A 15,951-nucleotide genomic window follows, 5' to 3' on the forward strand; every position below is an offset into this window, starting at 1 on the left:
CAACCATCAACGAAAAAATCATCTTGCTTATGCTTTTTATGTGAAAAAATAGTTGTGTTTTCTCGATGTGTTTATGAATTCATATGTGAAATTTGCTAGAAATTGAAGAACTTTTTATTTCCAGTGCATAAAGTGGGCGAAATAACGCATAAACAATTTGATGTTCGTGAACATCAATATTGGTGACAAGCAAGCTTCACTTTTTTTCCACTACGAAGTACACGGGCACTGTACCCATGTGGCTGCATGTCACGCCCATGCATCTAACAGATATGTTCGGCAAGACAAAGCGGTTTTCGAAATCGATTTGTAAGTTGAACCTGCCAAACCATTGTGGGATTTCGATTGTGATCAACCAAAGCCAAAAATCGGTGTGCTCGAATGTGCGATTTGCCTTGTGCGAAGTGTCATTGGACGTGAACCTACCACTACAAAATGTGGTCATATTTTCTGTGAACCATGCATCAAGCGAACAATTGAAGAACGCAAGAAGTGCCCGCTATGCAATGTTGATGCCAGCCCACTTGATTTGCGTTCCGTCTATCTCTCAACATGAAATATTGCCATCAATATGTCCACAATGGACCCATATGTCATTGATTATATTCATACTCCTCTCTATTTTTCATTTTATTATCTATTTCGTACGAAAAACATATAAATCATTCAAATAAAAATTGCAACAGAATAATATTCCACTTGAAACAGCTTTTGAATGTTGATAGATGCTAAATAAAGATTTCCAATATGATTTACCAAAAAAACATCAACGAATTCGACTTGAAAAGAATATTTATTTTCATTATTATTCGCAAAAAAAATTGAATTGAAGAAAAGCAACGAAAAACATCCAAAGAACATTCAATTTCAATTGCTTAAGCCAAATGGGCATCGCAAGCATTTGTAATGAAATTTGTATACAAACATTCTGAGCTGATTCACACAAGAACGATGTTTCATCATACTGGCTGTGTGGCTTTTGAATTTCGCGTAACTGTTTCTAACCCTTCTAGTGCATTTTTTTCCTATAGCTGGGATTATAGGTTCTTGGTTGATTTTGGATCATAAGCGGAAAAAATATCAAAAATCCTGCATTCCCCATGATTTACACTGGAAATGAGATAGATGTAAATCAAATATTGATCAAATCGATTATGTCTATTTTTGAAAGAGAATTAATTTGGCCAATCTTTTGTTTAGTAGTATATTCTTCTTCATAACTAAACAACCGCTTGATATAGACCAAAAGCGCAAAAGACAAAAACATAGAAGACACCTCAATCAGTAAAAATGCTTTTTAAAATGATGTGATCTCATTCTCACATTATACAGGCGTTTAAATGTTATCCACCTTTTGGTGGTTGTATGCACTAGAGGGTTAAAGTTAGTTTTTGTACAGTCTGACCGATATGTCTTGACCGCATTGACAGTTGTTGGCAATTCTGCGCCTTGTAACATATAGTCATGCTACTCACTCTATAATGCTGTAAAGAGACATGCAATGACATTTCGAACGAATGACAAGCAACCGACTTGCGATTGCAAGGAGCGAGCTGTGCGTTTGTATGTATTGGTTGTTATTTGAATCTGAAAGATGTTGTATGTACAGAATGAGCATGAGCATGATGACTTTATGCGCAAATAGGTTTATCTCACTCCCGCTACATAAAATCGTTGTGTTTTTGTTCCGTACATTGTTTGGTTGGCACAACCGTTCTTGTTTCTCAGCATTATTTCTAAATGTCAATGCGGTCAAGACATATCGCTCAGACTGTACTGTGTTTGTATTTGCATTCGCATTTGCATTCGATCGGTTCTATCAAATTCATCGTGCAAACTTTACTGCGTACAGAACATTTCTCAAGTTGTCATTGTTGGAGTACAGCCGTGAATATATCACAACAACATGCAAAACGTTAAAATATATCAAAAAGAAGCGCAATTCGGATTCTCAATCAAATACGACGAATTTTATAAAGAACACGTTACATCCGAAATTGTTTTGGCTACTGTCCCATGGAAAGTTAAAGTTACAAAGAGAATAGACAATGGTGAAGATGTGATCGATTTATTTCTGGTGTGCTCACCGGGTGTTGTACCAAACACACAGGAATGGTTTTGTGAAGCAAATATGACGGCCACACTGTGTTCAACTACAACGGATCAACAGTCGTTCAGAAAGAGTCTTACAAAGGTTGCATTCAAAAGAGGCGAAGAATGTCATGGACTTGCACCTTTTATCAAGTTAACTGACATGGAACCATACAAGCGAAACGGACAAGTTTTTTTTGAAGTTCAATTATCAGTTAATCCGCTAAAAACACGCAGCCAAGCACAAATCCTGCAAAAACGCTCGATTTTCCAATTTACACTCGATGATGTGAGTAAATTCAACACAACGCACAGTGTTGACGTATCTGTTGGTGGTACGAATTGGAGCGTATTTCTCCAGAAAACAAAGCATACTGATATGAGCGATTATTTGGGATTCTTCCTGCGTGATGAAAGGGATTCACAGGATGATAACTACTGGACATGGCTCACAAAGTGTTCGTTCAAATTGCTTTCATTTGATGATGGCAACATCCATCCGCGCGAATACAAAGTGGAACGTACTTTCTACTCTAAGGGTGATGATTGGGGCTTCCCCAAATTTATAGCTTGGAATGATTTGATAAATCCAGCATACAAGTACATTCAAGACGACAAAGCTGTATTCGAAGTAGATTTGAATGTTAGTCCAGCCAAACCAGTGTGGGATTTTGGTCGCAAGCAGCCACAGCCAAGGCCAGAAAACGGTATACTTGAATGTTCAATTTGTCTTCAAAATATCGTTGGACGTGAGCCTGTTTCAACAAAATGTGGTCATTGAACCAAACACACTCGAATGGTTTTGTGAAGCAAAGATGACGGCCACACTGTGTTCAACTACAACGGATCATCAATCGTTCAGGAAGAGTCTGGCAATGGTCGTATTCAAAAAGGACGAAAAATCACATGGATTAAGACCATTCATCAAGTTAGCTGATATAGGACCATACATGCAAGACGGACGTGTTTTTTTCGAAATTCAATTGTCAGTCAATCCGCTGAAAACACGCAGCCAAACACAAATCGAAACGAAACGCTTGATATTCCAGTTCACCCTCGATGATGTGAGTAAATTCAATACAAAGCACTGTGTGGATGTGTCTGTGGGTGGTACAAAGTGGAGCGTGCGTCTCATGAGAAAGCAACACAATTTGGCGGTCGTCCTGCGTGATGAGAGGAATGCACAAGATGACAACTGGACGTGGCACGCAAAGTGTTCGTTCAAATTGCTTTCGTTTGATGATGACAACATCCATCCGCACGAATACAAAATGGAACGTACTTTCTATTTTGAAGGCCATTGTTGGGGCTTCCCCAAATTTATAGCTTGGAATGATTTGATGGATCCAGCAAACAAGTATATTCAAGACGACAAAGCTGTGTTCGAAGTAGATTTGGAGGTTAGTCCAGCCAAACCGGTGTGGGATTTTGGTCGCGAACAGCCACAGCCAAGGCCAGAAAACGGTATACTTGAATGTTCGATTTGTCTTCAGAACATCGTTGGACGTGAGCCTGTTTCAACAAAATGTGGCCATCTCTTCTGCAAAGCCTGCATCAGACAATCCATTCAGGAGAACAACAGATGCCCAAATTGTAATGCTGATGCCGTTTTGTTGGATTTGCGTCCTATCTACCCTTGAAGCCGATATTGCAATTTTGATGCTGGCTCACATGATTTGGCATCTACTATTCAACATGAACCATTACTGGCTATCCAGTCTAGCTGTTGATGACACATTTTTGAAATTCATATTTCTCAATAATATCTTACTTTTCATCGTGAATTCGTACCAATCGTAAACGTATCATAAATCAAAATTAAATATCAGAATATTTTATTTGAAATAAGTGTAGCATTTAAATACAATTTTAACAAAGACTTTCAATATGATAATACAATAAAACATCAATGAATTTCACTTGAAATTGTAGATGTGTTTTAAACAAAAGCTATGGAAATTCTCCAAATTGAAAAGACGAAGAAAAAATATCAAGGTTAGTTCTTCTTTGGTTGTTGTCTTAGTCAAAAGTTATGTTGCAAACATATTAGGTACGTATTTTCAATTTGCATCTTTATTATCTTACGGATTTATGGGTGGGTGTGAGATCACAATAGAATTCTGAATAAAAAAAAAAGTAGGAACTGTTAATTCAATAAAATAATGTGTGAAATCGAAAACAATTATTTAATCATTTAAATAAATATTTACTGGTAAAAGCAAATATGCTGCAATGTTCACAATGGCTCCATCTATGGTTAATACGTGGCATAAATTTTCAAAACAAACGAAAATGTGATACATTGTAAACACAACGCTACGTAATGCATCGAATTTCAACGTTCAGCCTACGTAAATCGTAAATACGTAAATAATATACGTTGTATATACACAATTATAAACGTAATGAGTTTCTGTCAATGTGTGTGAATATTGGAAGGAGAGACCGTACAAAGCCATACATTTCGTAAGATTTGCTTATGACATTTGGTGTTTTGTTGTTCGACTGTGCACTTATTAAAGAGTTCTTTTCATTGCAATTCCAAAAATCATAAAATATGTGTGCCTACAATTTTTATGGATTTCAAAACGAGCATCGGCAACCATTGGAGTGGCCACCGCATCTTTTACCAGAACCAAAACCAATTTTACCAGAGCAAAAGGCCAATCCGTGGAACTGTGGTATTTGTTCGAAAGTACGAGTTGATTTTTTTCTACGAATTTGACTGTAAAGTGGTGTATATTTATTGTTTGTGTATTAATCCCTTTCTTTGTATTTGTTTGAAATAAAGGAGTTCAAAACCAAGACACAATTGGATAACCATGTAGAAAAACAGCATGTTCAGAAACAAACGGATGAAACCCAGCCGAAACCGAAGGGAAAGTATCAATGTGATCAATGTGATAAAGTCTCTCCCAATTCAAATGCACTATACACTCACATTCGTCAAGTTCATCGTGAGTCCATCTATAAATGCCATCTATGTAACAAATCGTTTAAACTGGAAGATTCACTTAAGGTATAAAATCGATAAATTCAGCATTCGCTTATTCCCCTTCTATCCTCCTCCTCCTCCCTCCCTCTCTCTCTCTCTCTCTCTCTCTCTCTCTCGCTACATCTTACCCATTTGAATAAATCAATAATTCAATTAATTCAAAATAAAAAAAAAACCATTGAATAAATTAATTTTCAGGATCACGTTTCGATGCATCTGAAGAACAAGAATTACAAATGCACCTACTGTGACCAAGCGTTCGTATGGCGTTCAAACATGTACAAGCATCGAAAGCAATTGCATAAAAACGAATGGATGTCTGAGAAAATGCGAGGAACCAGATGAAAGCAGGCCACCAGGAAGCGAAAGAAATTTCGTGACACTAACTATACTTTACTTTAAAACTTTATCATCTTCGTAAATTAATCAAATATGGATGAAGTCGTGTATTTGGAGAAACAGAAAAAAAAATGTGTCGATTAATAGACAATTATAACACAATCGGTTGCTGCAGTGTACCACTTCGAAGCCATTAGGGCTGGTGGCTAGATTATCTATGATCGGGTAGTGTCTCACTGCTTGTATAAATTGTAATAAATAAAGTGTATGGGAATCATTCAGTCTGTGGTCAGGCGATGGAATAAATAATAACAATAATCACACATTTTTTTATGAAATCACACATCAATTTCCACTCACAGTTTCTATTATTTCGGCATTTCATTTTATGTAAACGATTTTCAATTTTGTGCTTTTCACTTTGTTTCGGTTTTCATTCTTTTCTCGGCGCTTCTTTCTTTCTAAAACGCAATTTTGAGAATTGGTTAAGAACAAATTTTGGTCTTGAAATCTCTGTTCAATTTTAAGTGAATAAATAAACATAGAAAAACTTTTTGTCAAAGTCAACTTTTGTGCATTTTTATTTGATTTGACACACTAGATTTTAATGGTAGTGAAAACGATACCGTTTCATTTGAAGTCTAAAATTGTCCGTATGGATTTCATCAAATTTGGATTATTCACCAAATAAACGACTTTATGAATAGGGGCTCTTTCAGTAGGTCATGAATGGATTTTCGTTGAAACCAATGAGATTTCTAAATAAAGTGCATCAAGCGATAGCGACAGCAGGACCGTCTTGGTTGAATCAATTTCATTTGATAATTCTGACGAACAAAAGACGATTGATTATCAAGAAATACGGCATACTTATCGAGAAGCAAGACAGATAATAGACGCAGATGACAATAGTGAGAGTAAAAGAGACAAGGCAATGCGATAATATTTGTTGTGTGAATGAATCATTGGTGATCTCAAATGCTATGGATTTGAAATGGCCATTTTCATACTTTTCTTCTTATTTTTATGTCTTGATTACAATTAGATATTCAGTTTGTCCAGTAAATCCACATCTAATCATATTTTGTCATCCTTCAAATCTCATTTAATTATCGTTTGTTTGGTAATGGGTCACTTCCATTTTCTTCATAGAGATCACAATTTATCAAGCGGAAACAGTCAAAAAAATCCCAAAAGTAAGTTCGCAAACAACAAATTGTAATCTAAGGCATTTTTGTTTCTTTTGAATTTCGACTCGAATCATGTGTTCTGATAAATATGGCAGTAGATACTTAAACAGTGGTCTCTTTCTTAAATCCCATCAATTCAGAACGAAAATTGAACAAATTTTAATTTTAATTCAGCCATTCCAAATAATACGCTCCAAACTAAAGTATTCAATTAAAAAACGGATGATATTTGTTTTGACCCGAACACTGAGTTTTAGAAGAAACTCGTAGCCTAAATTCGAGAGAATTATTTTTTGCTACGAGATTTTTATATAAACTGTAAAACTACGCTGTGATTCGAAGCACAGACTCTCTTTGGCAAATATACGAGTTAATACGAGTCACGCCTCAAATTAGACTCTCATAAGTAGCATTTCATCCGACAACAATGACTCATATTAATCATTTCGGCGAAAGATTGATAACACCGACTTGTTGCGCTCGAAAACAAATTTAGTTGATCAGTCGAGCTTCATCTCTCATACCAACATGTCAACTTGCGGAATCAATCTAAAAAACTTTGGTTTTGTTTATTCCATAAAAGTAACGGATATCAGTAATGGCTTTCATTGGACACCAGTGGTAACAAATGTTAGCGGAGTGTCGTGGTTCATTTCTGTTTGTACGGGGCTTTGGGATGGGGAAAGTGCAATTTACGTATACGTGAAGTGTTCACCGTGTAACAAGTCGAAGGAATCGGAATGGTCTTGCGATGTGGATTTTTCAATTACAATGAATTCAATAAAGCCCAATCAAAACGCTTATGTGCAAAGTTATAGAAACACCACATTAAATCATGATTCCAACAACGTTGGAGGCACATTCATCACTTGGACTGATATGCTGCCGTATTTGCGAGGCCATTTAATGGTTTTGGATATTGAACTATCAATGAGTCCCATTCGATTGTATCAACCAGCACAAGTTTTCCCGGAAAAATCCACCTTTCGGATTTTTGTGGACAATATAAGCCAACTTGGACTAAAGTTTGGACCTAAATTTATTCTTGGTGGTAATAGTTGGACGGTGTATGTTACGAAAAGTGGAGAATATTTGGGAATTTTCTTGCGTGACTTGAGAGATCCTATGATCAAAAATTGGACATGGCATGCAAAATGCTCATTCAAGTTGCTCACGTCCGAACTTTTCTTCAATCCATACGCTCCTGCAGCTGTAGAGCAGAAATTTCATTACAGTGGCCACGATTGGGGCTATCCAGAATTCATACGATGGGACATTTTGATGCGTCCAGAAAATAAGTTCGTGCAAAATGACCGAGCCGTTTTTGAGATTGCTTTAGAAGTTCAGGCTGCCGAGCCTTTATGGAACATTGAGCGTGAGTCAGTAAGAATTGAAGAGGAGCCTATTTGCTGGAAACAACACAACACACACAATAATGATAAAGACACACTCGAATGTCCAATATGCTATGAAAGTGTTAGCGACCGAGATCCAGTCACAACAAAATGTGGTCATTTATTCTGCAGCGCTTGTATCAAGCAAACGATTAAAAAACTTAAAAAATGCCCAATATGCAATGTTAGTGCCAAATCAGCTGATCTGCGTCGTATTTATCTTACGCGATAAAAACGATTTTTTTCATTAAATTCTCAATAAAAAATTTGATTTAAATGTTCACAGTGCTTTCTTTCTATGTAAGAATATACTTTGTACGCAGTTGTTAGTGATTGATATTGTTTTTTTTTTTTATAAAAAATGCTTTGCGAAATCAGAACAACAATTTTTTTAATTTCTTAAGAAAAAAAACTTTTTCGGAGTAACTCATTTGCGCTAGATCATTGGTATGATCAACATTCTCAATTCAAATGTTTCTATCAATTGATTCGACAAAAAAGGTCAATTCTGGGGAAAACTGTGATTTCCAAGAAACACTCGAAATGAATATGGGCGATAGTGAAATGATTGTATTTAAAGTTAGAAGCGTTTTTACAAACTGTCAATGAATATAGATGTCGCCGCTCATCACATGTCTATGAAAACGTTTGGACATAATCTATCAAAGACAAAGTTGTCAATGTGCGCAGTTGTCAAACAAATGTAAATATTATAAACAAATGTTTGGTTCAAGGTTTTTGTTAGCCCGGTTCAAAAAAATATGAAAATGCGATGGAAATACAGACGAAGAGGTAATAACTACGATTTTCTATGAATCATTCAAATATTTTCAATAATCTAGATCTATTTCTAGTCATAAAGAATGGCGGAAAAATGCGAAGAAATTTCAACGCAAAAGACGACGACGCTTGGCTGCGATAAAACGTGATGAAGGTAAGTATTTTCTGGGGGATCATTTGTCGCCACGAGTCAGAGAAAACTTGCACAAGCTCATGGAAATCTGTGTATGGAATTCTACGACACAATTCCAATCAGTTGAATCTCAATGTCAAAATAGAACACATTGAACATAATTCTTTAGGCAACGCATGAATCTGCATTAAACACATGAGCAAATATTTTGCATGCATTTTTAAATAGTTTGGTTTCATTGATTTGCAAACTCATATGACGTGTGAACAGATTTACAAGACACGGTCGGTTGCCCATTTATTTTTCTACTGATTTATGACATTTGCTCTGACCCGCGTGACACATAAGCCCCTTAAGCATTTTCATCCGACGACAAGAAACATTTTACTACATTCAAACTTATCACACACAGCTCTAAAACAAAATGAAGAGTCACCAACGTATCAAACAAAATTGGCTGAAGAACATGCATTGGAATTGATTCAATTGCAAAATATTGAACGAATAAATGAGATTGAACACGAGAAATGGATGAAGTCTGAATGGCGAATAGAAAAAGAGTGGCAGATACAAAAAAGTAAACTAGAAGAGCAGGCCAGAAGAAAGGAAGAAGAACGACAGCGAATACAAGCGGAATTCGAAGCGGAACAAAAGCAAATCGCAGAAGCCAAACAGGAGAAGGAGCAACGTATTGAAGAAGAAAAACAACGACAAATTGATTTAGAAATGAGAATCCAAGCGTATGTTGAGGGCGTAGGTGATCAACCACCAGAATTGCTAGTCAATGCTGAAACGAATCCAGGGAAAGAGCCGTGCCAATATTTCGCGAAGATGGCATCGTGTCGTTTCGGTAACAACTGCATCTGGAACCACCAAAGATCAAACATAAGCAAAGTGTTGCACATACAATCATTCTTCAGCAATATTCATTTGGAGCAGAGCACAACCACCGAATATGGCAACGATTTGACACTTGAATATGACGAGACTGAGCTCAATGAGAATTTTAGAGAATTTTTCATTGATGTCGTCCAAGAGTTTGAGCATTTTGGTTGTATCAGATATTTTGTAGTGTCCACCAATTACAATCCACATCTTCGAGGTCAAGTTTTTGTTGAATATACTTCAGAAAGGTAAATCGTATTCTTCAATGTTAAAAAAGAAACCATAAATGTATGAAATTTTAACGCGATATTTCATTTTCCAGAAATGCCTTAAAGGCTCAGCGCAAAATGAATGGCAGATATTATGCGGGCCGAATGTTGAATGTTGAATTTTGTACGGTTTTATGGGAGAAAGCCGTTTGTGGTAGGTGACACATCCTCATTTTCAGTTGGATGTTTCCCACATCATGATGTATCGAAGAGTTTGCCGATCATTCGTAGCCCAATTATTTGTATCCTTTCTAATATGAAACATAGACACTATGTAGTATAAAACCTACACGATTTTATTGAAGACAAAAAAAATCATAATTTTTTTCGCAATTTAGCCACAATATTAACCTTGACTATCCCAAAAATATCATAACATAGGTTCATGGTTGAAGGATAGATGTGTGAGAGGCCAAAATTGTGGCTTTTATCACATTTTCAAGAATCCTGATGGTCGATATTCCATCGAGGAAACGCTTTTGGAGCACAAGAATGCATTGAAAAGTCAACGGAATGGATCTGTTCGCAACGAAGAAAAAGACAAGTAAGCTTATGCGAGGATATTATTGTGCAAAATTATCATCGATTCAATATGTTTTGTGGGTATAATGTTCAATTTTGATTCTACAGTTGGAACAACGGTGGTGAACACAGTAAGGCGAATTGGAGATGGTCTGAGAGCCCAATCAGAGAAGTCATTGTCAAAAACGTGACTCAACTCAAAACAGAACAGCGTCGAAGTCGAGCTAGGAGTCGCAGTAGATCTTCATCGCGTCATAAGGGGAGGAAAAGATCGAAACATCGCGATCGGAGTCGAAGTCATTCAAAGAAAAGAAGCCGAAGATATTCTCGAAGTAGAGACAGGGATGAAGATAGACAAAGGGATAGGGATAGAAATAGTAGACATAAAAGTAAAAAGGAAAGGCGAAAAGACTGAAACTATTTGCTGAATGCTTGAATTATAAGAAAAATAATTCTTAGTATTAAAAATTAAATATTATATTTCAAATCTCTTGAACGATGGGTTTTCTCTGTTCAAGTGAGCATCTCCGGTCCACGATTCCTGTTTATGTGGGTGATTTCATCTTTTTCCGCTTTTTTCTATTGTTCCTTATGTCAGAAATGATTGTGACCACCTATTCTGTGTTTGTCCCATCTCAATTGAATTTTCAAGTGATTTGTTTCGAATTTCTCAGGAAAGAATTGTTTTCCAGCAGTCCCATACACGAGTTAGTTGTATGAATTCTGCAGATTCTATTTTCTGTGGAGTCACTGTTTCTTGTTTGGTATGAGATTTGCTCGCCATTTGCTATAAAATTGCACAAGGGTGCGAGAGGAATAAAAAATAGCCTTTATGGCTATCGTTTCAAGCAGATTTGTGTTGAGTAGTTTTGTTTTCTTTGTGCAATCGATATGTATAAGCCGCGTTTGATGCCTCCGTTGAAGTATGAATGGTTTATCGTGGCATTAATGTCATGACGCATCTGCCAGTCGTCATTTGCTATTCGATTTTCTAAATTTGCATATCTTCTCGCACTAAATCAAAGATAGCTAATCTATCCTTGAATTTCGTAACTTTATGCAAACTCATATTCGTTTGTTTTAATTTGCGAAACGTTTCAACACATTTTCCATGACTTATGTAAGCAATGTGCGTCAAAGTTTGGTCCAGCCAACCAAACGAGATAGATGGTCAGCTACGGCTGACGCTCGTTATCCAGATAATTTGCGTGCCGTGAACGCATATAGAACGCTCCGCTGACATTCCGTTTTTGTGACGTGCGATCCATCCAAATTCATGATTGAATCCATTATTTTTCTGACTTTGTGACGTGGTATCCAAACAAATTCATGGATTCTATCATGAATTTGGATGGATCGCTCGTCACAAAAACGGAATGTCAGCGGAGCGTTCTATATGCGTTCACGGCACGCAAATTATCTGGATAACGAGCGTCAGCCGTAGCTGACCATCTATCTCGTTTGGTTGGCTGGTTTGGTCTATCGCTAAAAACGCAGTCAGCAAAAAGAACTTCTACAAGAAATGCTAAATAGGGGGAATTGGAAAACCCAAAGGAATGAAAGAAACATACAAGTTGTTGGGTCATTATTTTTTATTGATAGAATTTATTAAAGTGTATTGGAGGCAAAGTTTCTGAAGCAAGGGGTCAAATTACCCCCCTCTGCACAAATTTTGCCAGATTATCCATACATGGAAAATTTTACTGATTGAAATCTCAAAATAGGGGATCTTTTTTTAGGTCTTCACTTTTGGAATTACCCATACTCAATTCCAAAATTAATCATTTTAATTTCTGGGTCTGCGCTTTCGGGGTCGGCGCTCCTGTGCATAGCACAACTATGCTCCAGAGTCAAAAAGAGTCTGCGATAACCAATAACAATATCAAATTATTCATTAATCGAGCTCAAATCTCATTTTATTTCATCTGCTCGTTGAAATACGATAATATTGTTTCTAAAAAACGTCAACATTTATACCGGTATTGCTATGCCAATAGATGTTAATACATTATAGTTATTGAGTTGAAAATCCATTTCTTACCATAAAAATGCAAATGGATTTGATGAAATAAATCGAACCGCGTAGCAAGAGAACAAGATTGACATCTTTTTCTGTCAATGTGACACGAGAACGATGGTTGCAGCATAAATAGCAGCCTTCGAATAGTTGCACCAAATAACTTTCGGCTGCTTCCTGTAGACATACTAATGTACTTGATTGCATACGAAAATCAATCGCGTATCGCCGTATACGTGGGTATTCGGCATGTAGAGGGTCGTATCTGTATTGCTGCAGAACTTCACGTACCAAACTGAAAAAATGCACAAAAAACAAAAACAAAAACAATCATCAATAACGGATAATAGTTTTTATGCAACATTTTTGAATCAACTTAGCCAGTCTAAGTTCTTAACCGCGACATATAACTGAGTGACTGTTAGTCGTTTTACTTACGCATGGGTAGCGCATATTCGTTAAAAATCTTACCGTTGGAATGGTAACTTTGGAATCAGCAACATTGTGCTGGCTTGTAGTTTCTTCATTTCCTTTATGACACGATCATGTTTTTTCCTTGTGAATAGCAACAAAATACTGTTCGCAACACACTGTGGGAATGGCGCTAACGAAAGTCAGTTTGAACTTCTTTATGGTTATATCAATATTATTTCCCTCCGAATCAACTTGGCAATGAGTACCGTACGCCATCTAGCAAAGAAACTGCGCATTAATGACCTGTTAAAGCGCCAAGATCAAAAACAATAACATTTTGAATGAAACTCAACATAAGCAAAATATTTCTCATTTTTCTACATTTCATTCTCCTTAGAATGAATTTGTTAATTTGAAGTAATGGCCAGCTAAAAAGCCACCAAAGCTTGCATTGTGATGCATTTTTTGCAATTACAAAGTAATGCAAAATATATAAATGAATAATGACATATTTGAATATAGATGAATGATTTTTTCACACAATATGTTCGTATCTATTTTACTGAATTGTCGTAAGATGGGTTTTGTTTGGTTTGGTTCATTCGTTGTTTTGCATGAAATTCAAATAGTAATTCATAACCATGAATTTCATTCGTGCTCCGACCAATGTTTGTGGAGAATCTGAAAAGAAATTGATGTCTTCGATGTATTGAATGAGAATCTGCTCAGATGCGTCCTGTAGACATTCCAAAGTAGTGAACTGCATTCGAAAATCCTGTCTTTGTTGTTGTTGCATAATTTCACGCACCAAACTGAATTGAGACAATAAAACGATTCATATATGTACATATTTATGTAAATAGAAAAAAACCATTTCCTCGTATTTGAATGCTGAATGTTGACTGCAGAATAACCAGATTGGATGTGTTTTCTAATCCGGATGTGTTTTTCGCATCACAGCCTGTGTCCATGTCTGAGTGCCCATTGATTTTGGTCAGTTCTTGCAATTGTTCGCAATTAATGCCCGGTCACTTTGATTTTTGGTGCTGTCATCAGTTTCATCGCCGTCAGTTTCCTCATTTGAGTCACTTGGCCCCACTGATGGTGGTCTTACAAGGTAATCAATCTCACAATCGTCATCTGTATCGACCACATTGTTTGATAGAGTGCCGGCCTCTGATTCAACATTTCTATACGAACGATTACATTTTGTTAGTTTTCTATCTTAACCTCAAAATTTTTTTTCTTCTGGTTACTTACTGTTGCGGTAGTATTTGGGAAATGGACAATTTCTTGGTGTTTTGTAAGTTCACCGATTCCTTTGCGACGCAACTTATCAGCTTCTTCGAATCAGATTGGTTTCTAGTTTGACGTCGGTGTATAGTGGTCTGATGAATTAAGATTTTGCGATTGGATTGTAGTGAGCTATCAGTGCTTTTATTACTGTAGGCCGTTGGAGAAAATCTTTTTACTGGCTGTATTTTAGCGATAGACCGAACTTTGGCGCACATTGCATACACAAGTCCCAAAAAATGTGTTAAAATATCTCGCAAAATAATTTAATCGAATTTTAGTTTGCATAAAGTTACGAAATTAAAGGGTAGGTTAGCTATCTTCGATACAGTGCGACAAAATATGTGAACTTAGAACATCGAACATCAAATGACGAATGCGTGGTGACATTAATGCGACGATAAACCGTTCATACTTTAACGGAGGTTATGTTCACATTGACATACAATTTCAAACGTATCAATTACACAAATAAAACAAAACTTTCCAACACAAACTTAACAATCTGCTTGGAACGATGGTGAATAACAATATCAAAACATTTATTAATCGTGCTCAAATCTCATTTTATTTCGTCTGCTCGTTAAAATGCGATAATATTGTTTCTAAAAAAACGTCAACATTTATACTGGTATTGTTATGCCAATTGGTGGTCGCAAAACATGTTAGCACATTGTAGATATTGAGCCGAATCGGCTCAGCCGAAAATCCATTTCTTACCATAAAAATCCAAATTGATATTGGTATTATTTTCTCCTCTTCAATAATTACGTTTATTGTTATAAGTTATACTGTCAAATTTGGAATGGTAACTTTGGAACAGACGTGTGCATGCAAGGTCAAAAATCCTAGATGGGGGTAAAAGAAATTTTGTCGATAGATATCGAAAAAAAGTGAAGACCTTAAAAAAGGTTCTAACTTTTGAAAATCGATTCTATCTAGTGTAAACTAGTCAAAATCTCTCGAAGGGGGTCTCCATTTTCAAATCCTAGATGGGGGGTAAAACCGGAAAACCCTCCCCGTTGCACACGTCTGCTTTGGAATCAGCAATTTTGTGGATTCTTGTAGTTTTTCCATTTAAACAAACTTGCCGATATTTCCGAATTTTTTCATTTATCTCAGAAATGGATGGTTTTTTCGCTTGAAAATCGCCCTTCGGGTCGGTACCTCACATGAAATTTTCCGCCCGATCGATTGAGACTGGTCTGAACTTTCCCCGATTTCCCGATTTCCCGATTTCCCACAGTAGCGCTTTTCCGCGAATTTTCCAACCAAAAAATGCATGTGTGCTGTGCATAGTAATATTTTGGTGCGTGGGGTAACTTTTCTAAGACTTGTGGTAACTATACTCGTCACCAATAGATAGCACAAACCTACCACATTTTATTTCTGTGTGTAGCGTAGTTTTTTTTATTGAGAAAGGTGACAATGGAACGATTTCAATGTTCATTTTCTTGCCAGAGGAATCAACTCCAATCGACCAATTATTAAACAAATTAACAGCAAAAGTGTTAGATACGGTATTTAGCGGTTGCAGTGACATTACATGTGAAATCTATGCTTTTAAAAGTGAGGTTGACGTTGTTTTTCCAAAGATTACACTTGAAAAAGATACTGAATTGTTTCCGG

The 15,951-nt window shown here is 36.5% G+C and overlaps 5 protein-coding genes across 5 annotated transcripts; 4 read left to right on the plus strand and 1 right to left on the minus strand.

Moving 5' to 3' along the window:
- Positions 1 to 1,838: 1,838 nt before the first annotated feature.
- Positions 1,839 to 3,945, plus strand: LOC129569732 (uncharacterized). The gene has a single exon (XM_055448870.1). The coding sequence runs from the start codon at positions 2,733 to 2,735 to the stop codon at positions 3,729 to 3,731; it is 999 nt and encodes a 332-aa protein (XP_055304845.1). The 5' UTR covers positions 1,839 to 2,732; the 3' UTR covers positions 3,732 to 3,945.
- A 555-nt stretch (positions 3,946 to 4,500) lies between these two features.
- LOC129569727 (zinc finger protein 62 homolog) lies at positions 4,501 to 5,992 on the plus strand. Its single transcript, XM_055448864.1, has 3 exons — positions 4,501 to 4,786; positions 4,883 to 5,110; positions 5,285 to 5,992. Exons 1-3 carry the CDS (start codon positions 4,649 to 4,651, stop codon positions 5,429 to 5,431), a joined length of 513 nt encoding a protein of 170 aa, XP_055304839.1. The 5' UTR covers positions 4,501 to 4,648; the 3' UTR covers positions 5,432 to 5,992.
- Positions 5,993 to 7,132: 1,140 nt separating this feature from the next.
- Positions 7,133 to 8,326, plus strand: LOC129569731 (uncharacterized). Its single transcript, XM_055448869.1, has one exon. It carries the CDS (start codon positions 7,144 to 7,146, stop codon positions 8,239 to 8,241), a length of 1,098 nt encoding a protein of 365 aa, XP_055304844.1. The 5' UTR covers positions 7,133 to 7,143; the 3' UTR covers positions 8,242 to 8,326.
- Positions 8,327 to 8,549: 223 nt separating this feature from the next.
- On the plus strand, positions 8,550 to 11,449 carry LOC129569735 (U2 small nuclear ribonucleoprotein auxiliary factor 35 kDa subunit-related protein 2). The gene is made up of 6 exons (XM_055448875.1): positions 8,550 to 8,801; positions 8,864 to 8,943; positions 9,335 to 10,055; positions 10,130 to 10,230; positions 10,458 to 10,620; positions 10,707 to 11,449. The coding sequence occupies exons 1-6, from the start codon at positions 8,782 to 8,784 to the stop codon at positions 11,011 to 11,013; spliced, it is 1,392 nt and encodes a 463-aa protein (XP_055304850.1). The 5' UTR covers positions 8,550 to 8,781; the 3' UTR covers positions 11,014 to 11,449.
- An 812-nt stretch (positions 11,450 to 12,261) lies between these two features.
- LOC129569743 (uncharacterized) lies at positions 12,262 to 14,673 on the minus strand. The gene is made up of 4 exons (XM_055448886.1): positions 14,290 to 14,673; positions 13,087 to 14,219; positions 12,640 to 12,910; positions 12,262 to 12,459 (listed from the first exon to the last, which is right to left on the minus strand). Exons 2-4 carry the CDS (start codon positions 13,140 to 13,142, stop codon positions 12,436 to 12,438), a joined length of 351 nt encoding a protein of 116 aa, XP_055304861.1. The 5' UTR covers positions 13,143 to 14,219; positions 14,290 to 14,673; the 3' UTR covers positions 12,262 to 12,435.
- Between the last annotated feature and the right edge of the window lie 1,278 nt (positions 14,674 to 15,951).

Source organism: Sitodiplosis mosellana, unplaced genomic scaffold, assembly GCF_009176505.1.
Source record: "Sitodiplosis mosellana isolate CC-2019 unplaced genomic scaffold, AAFC_SMos_1.0 Smas_scaffold_42, whole genome shotgun sequence".
NCBI lineage: Eukaryota > Metazoa > Arthropoda > Insecta > Diptera > Cecidomyiidae > Sitodiplosis > Sitodiplosis mosellana.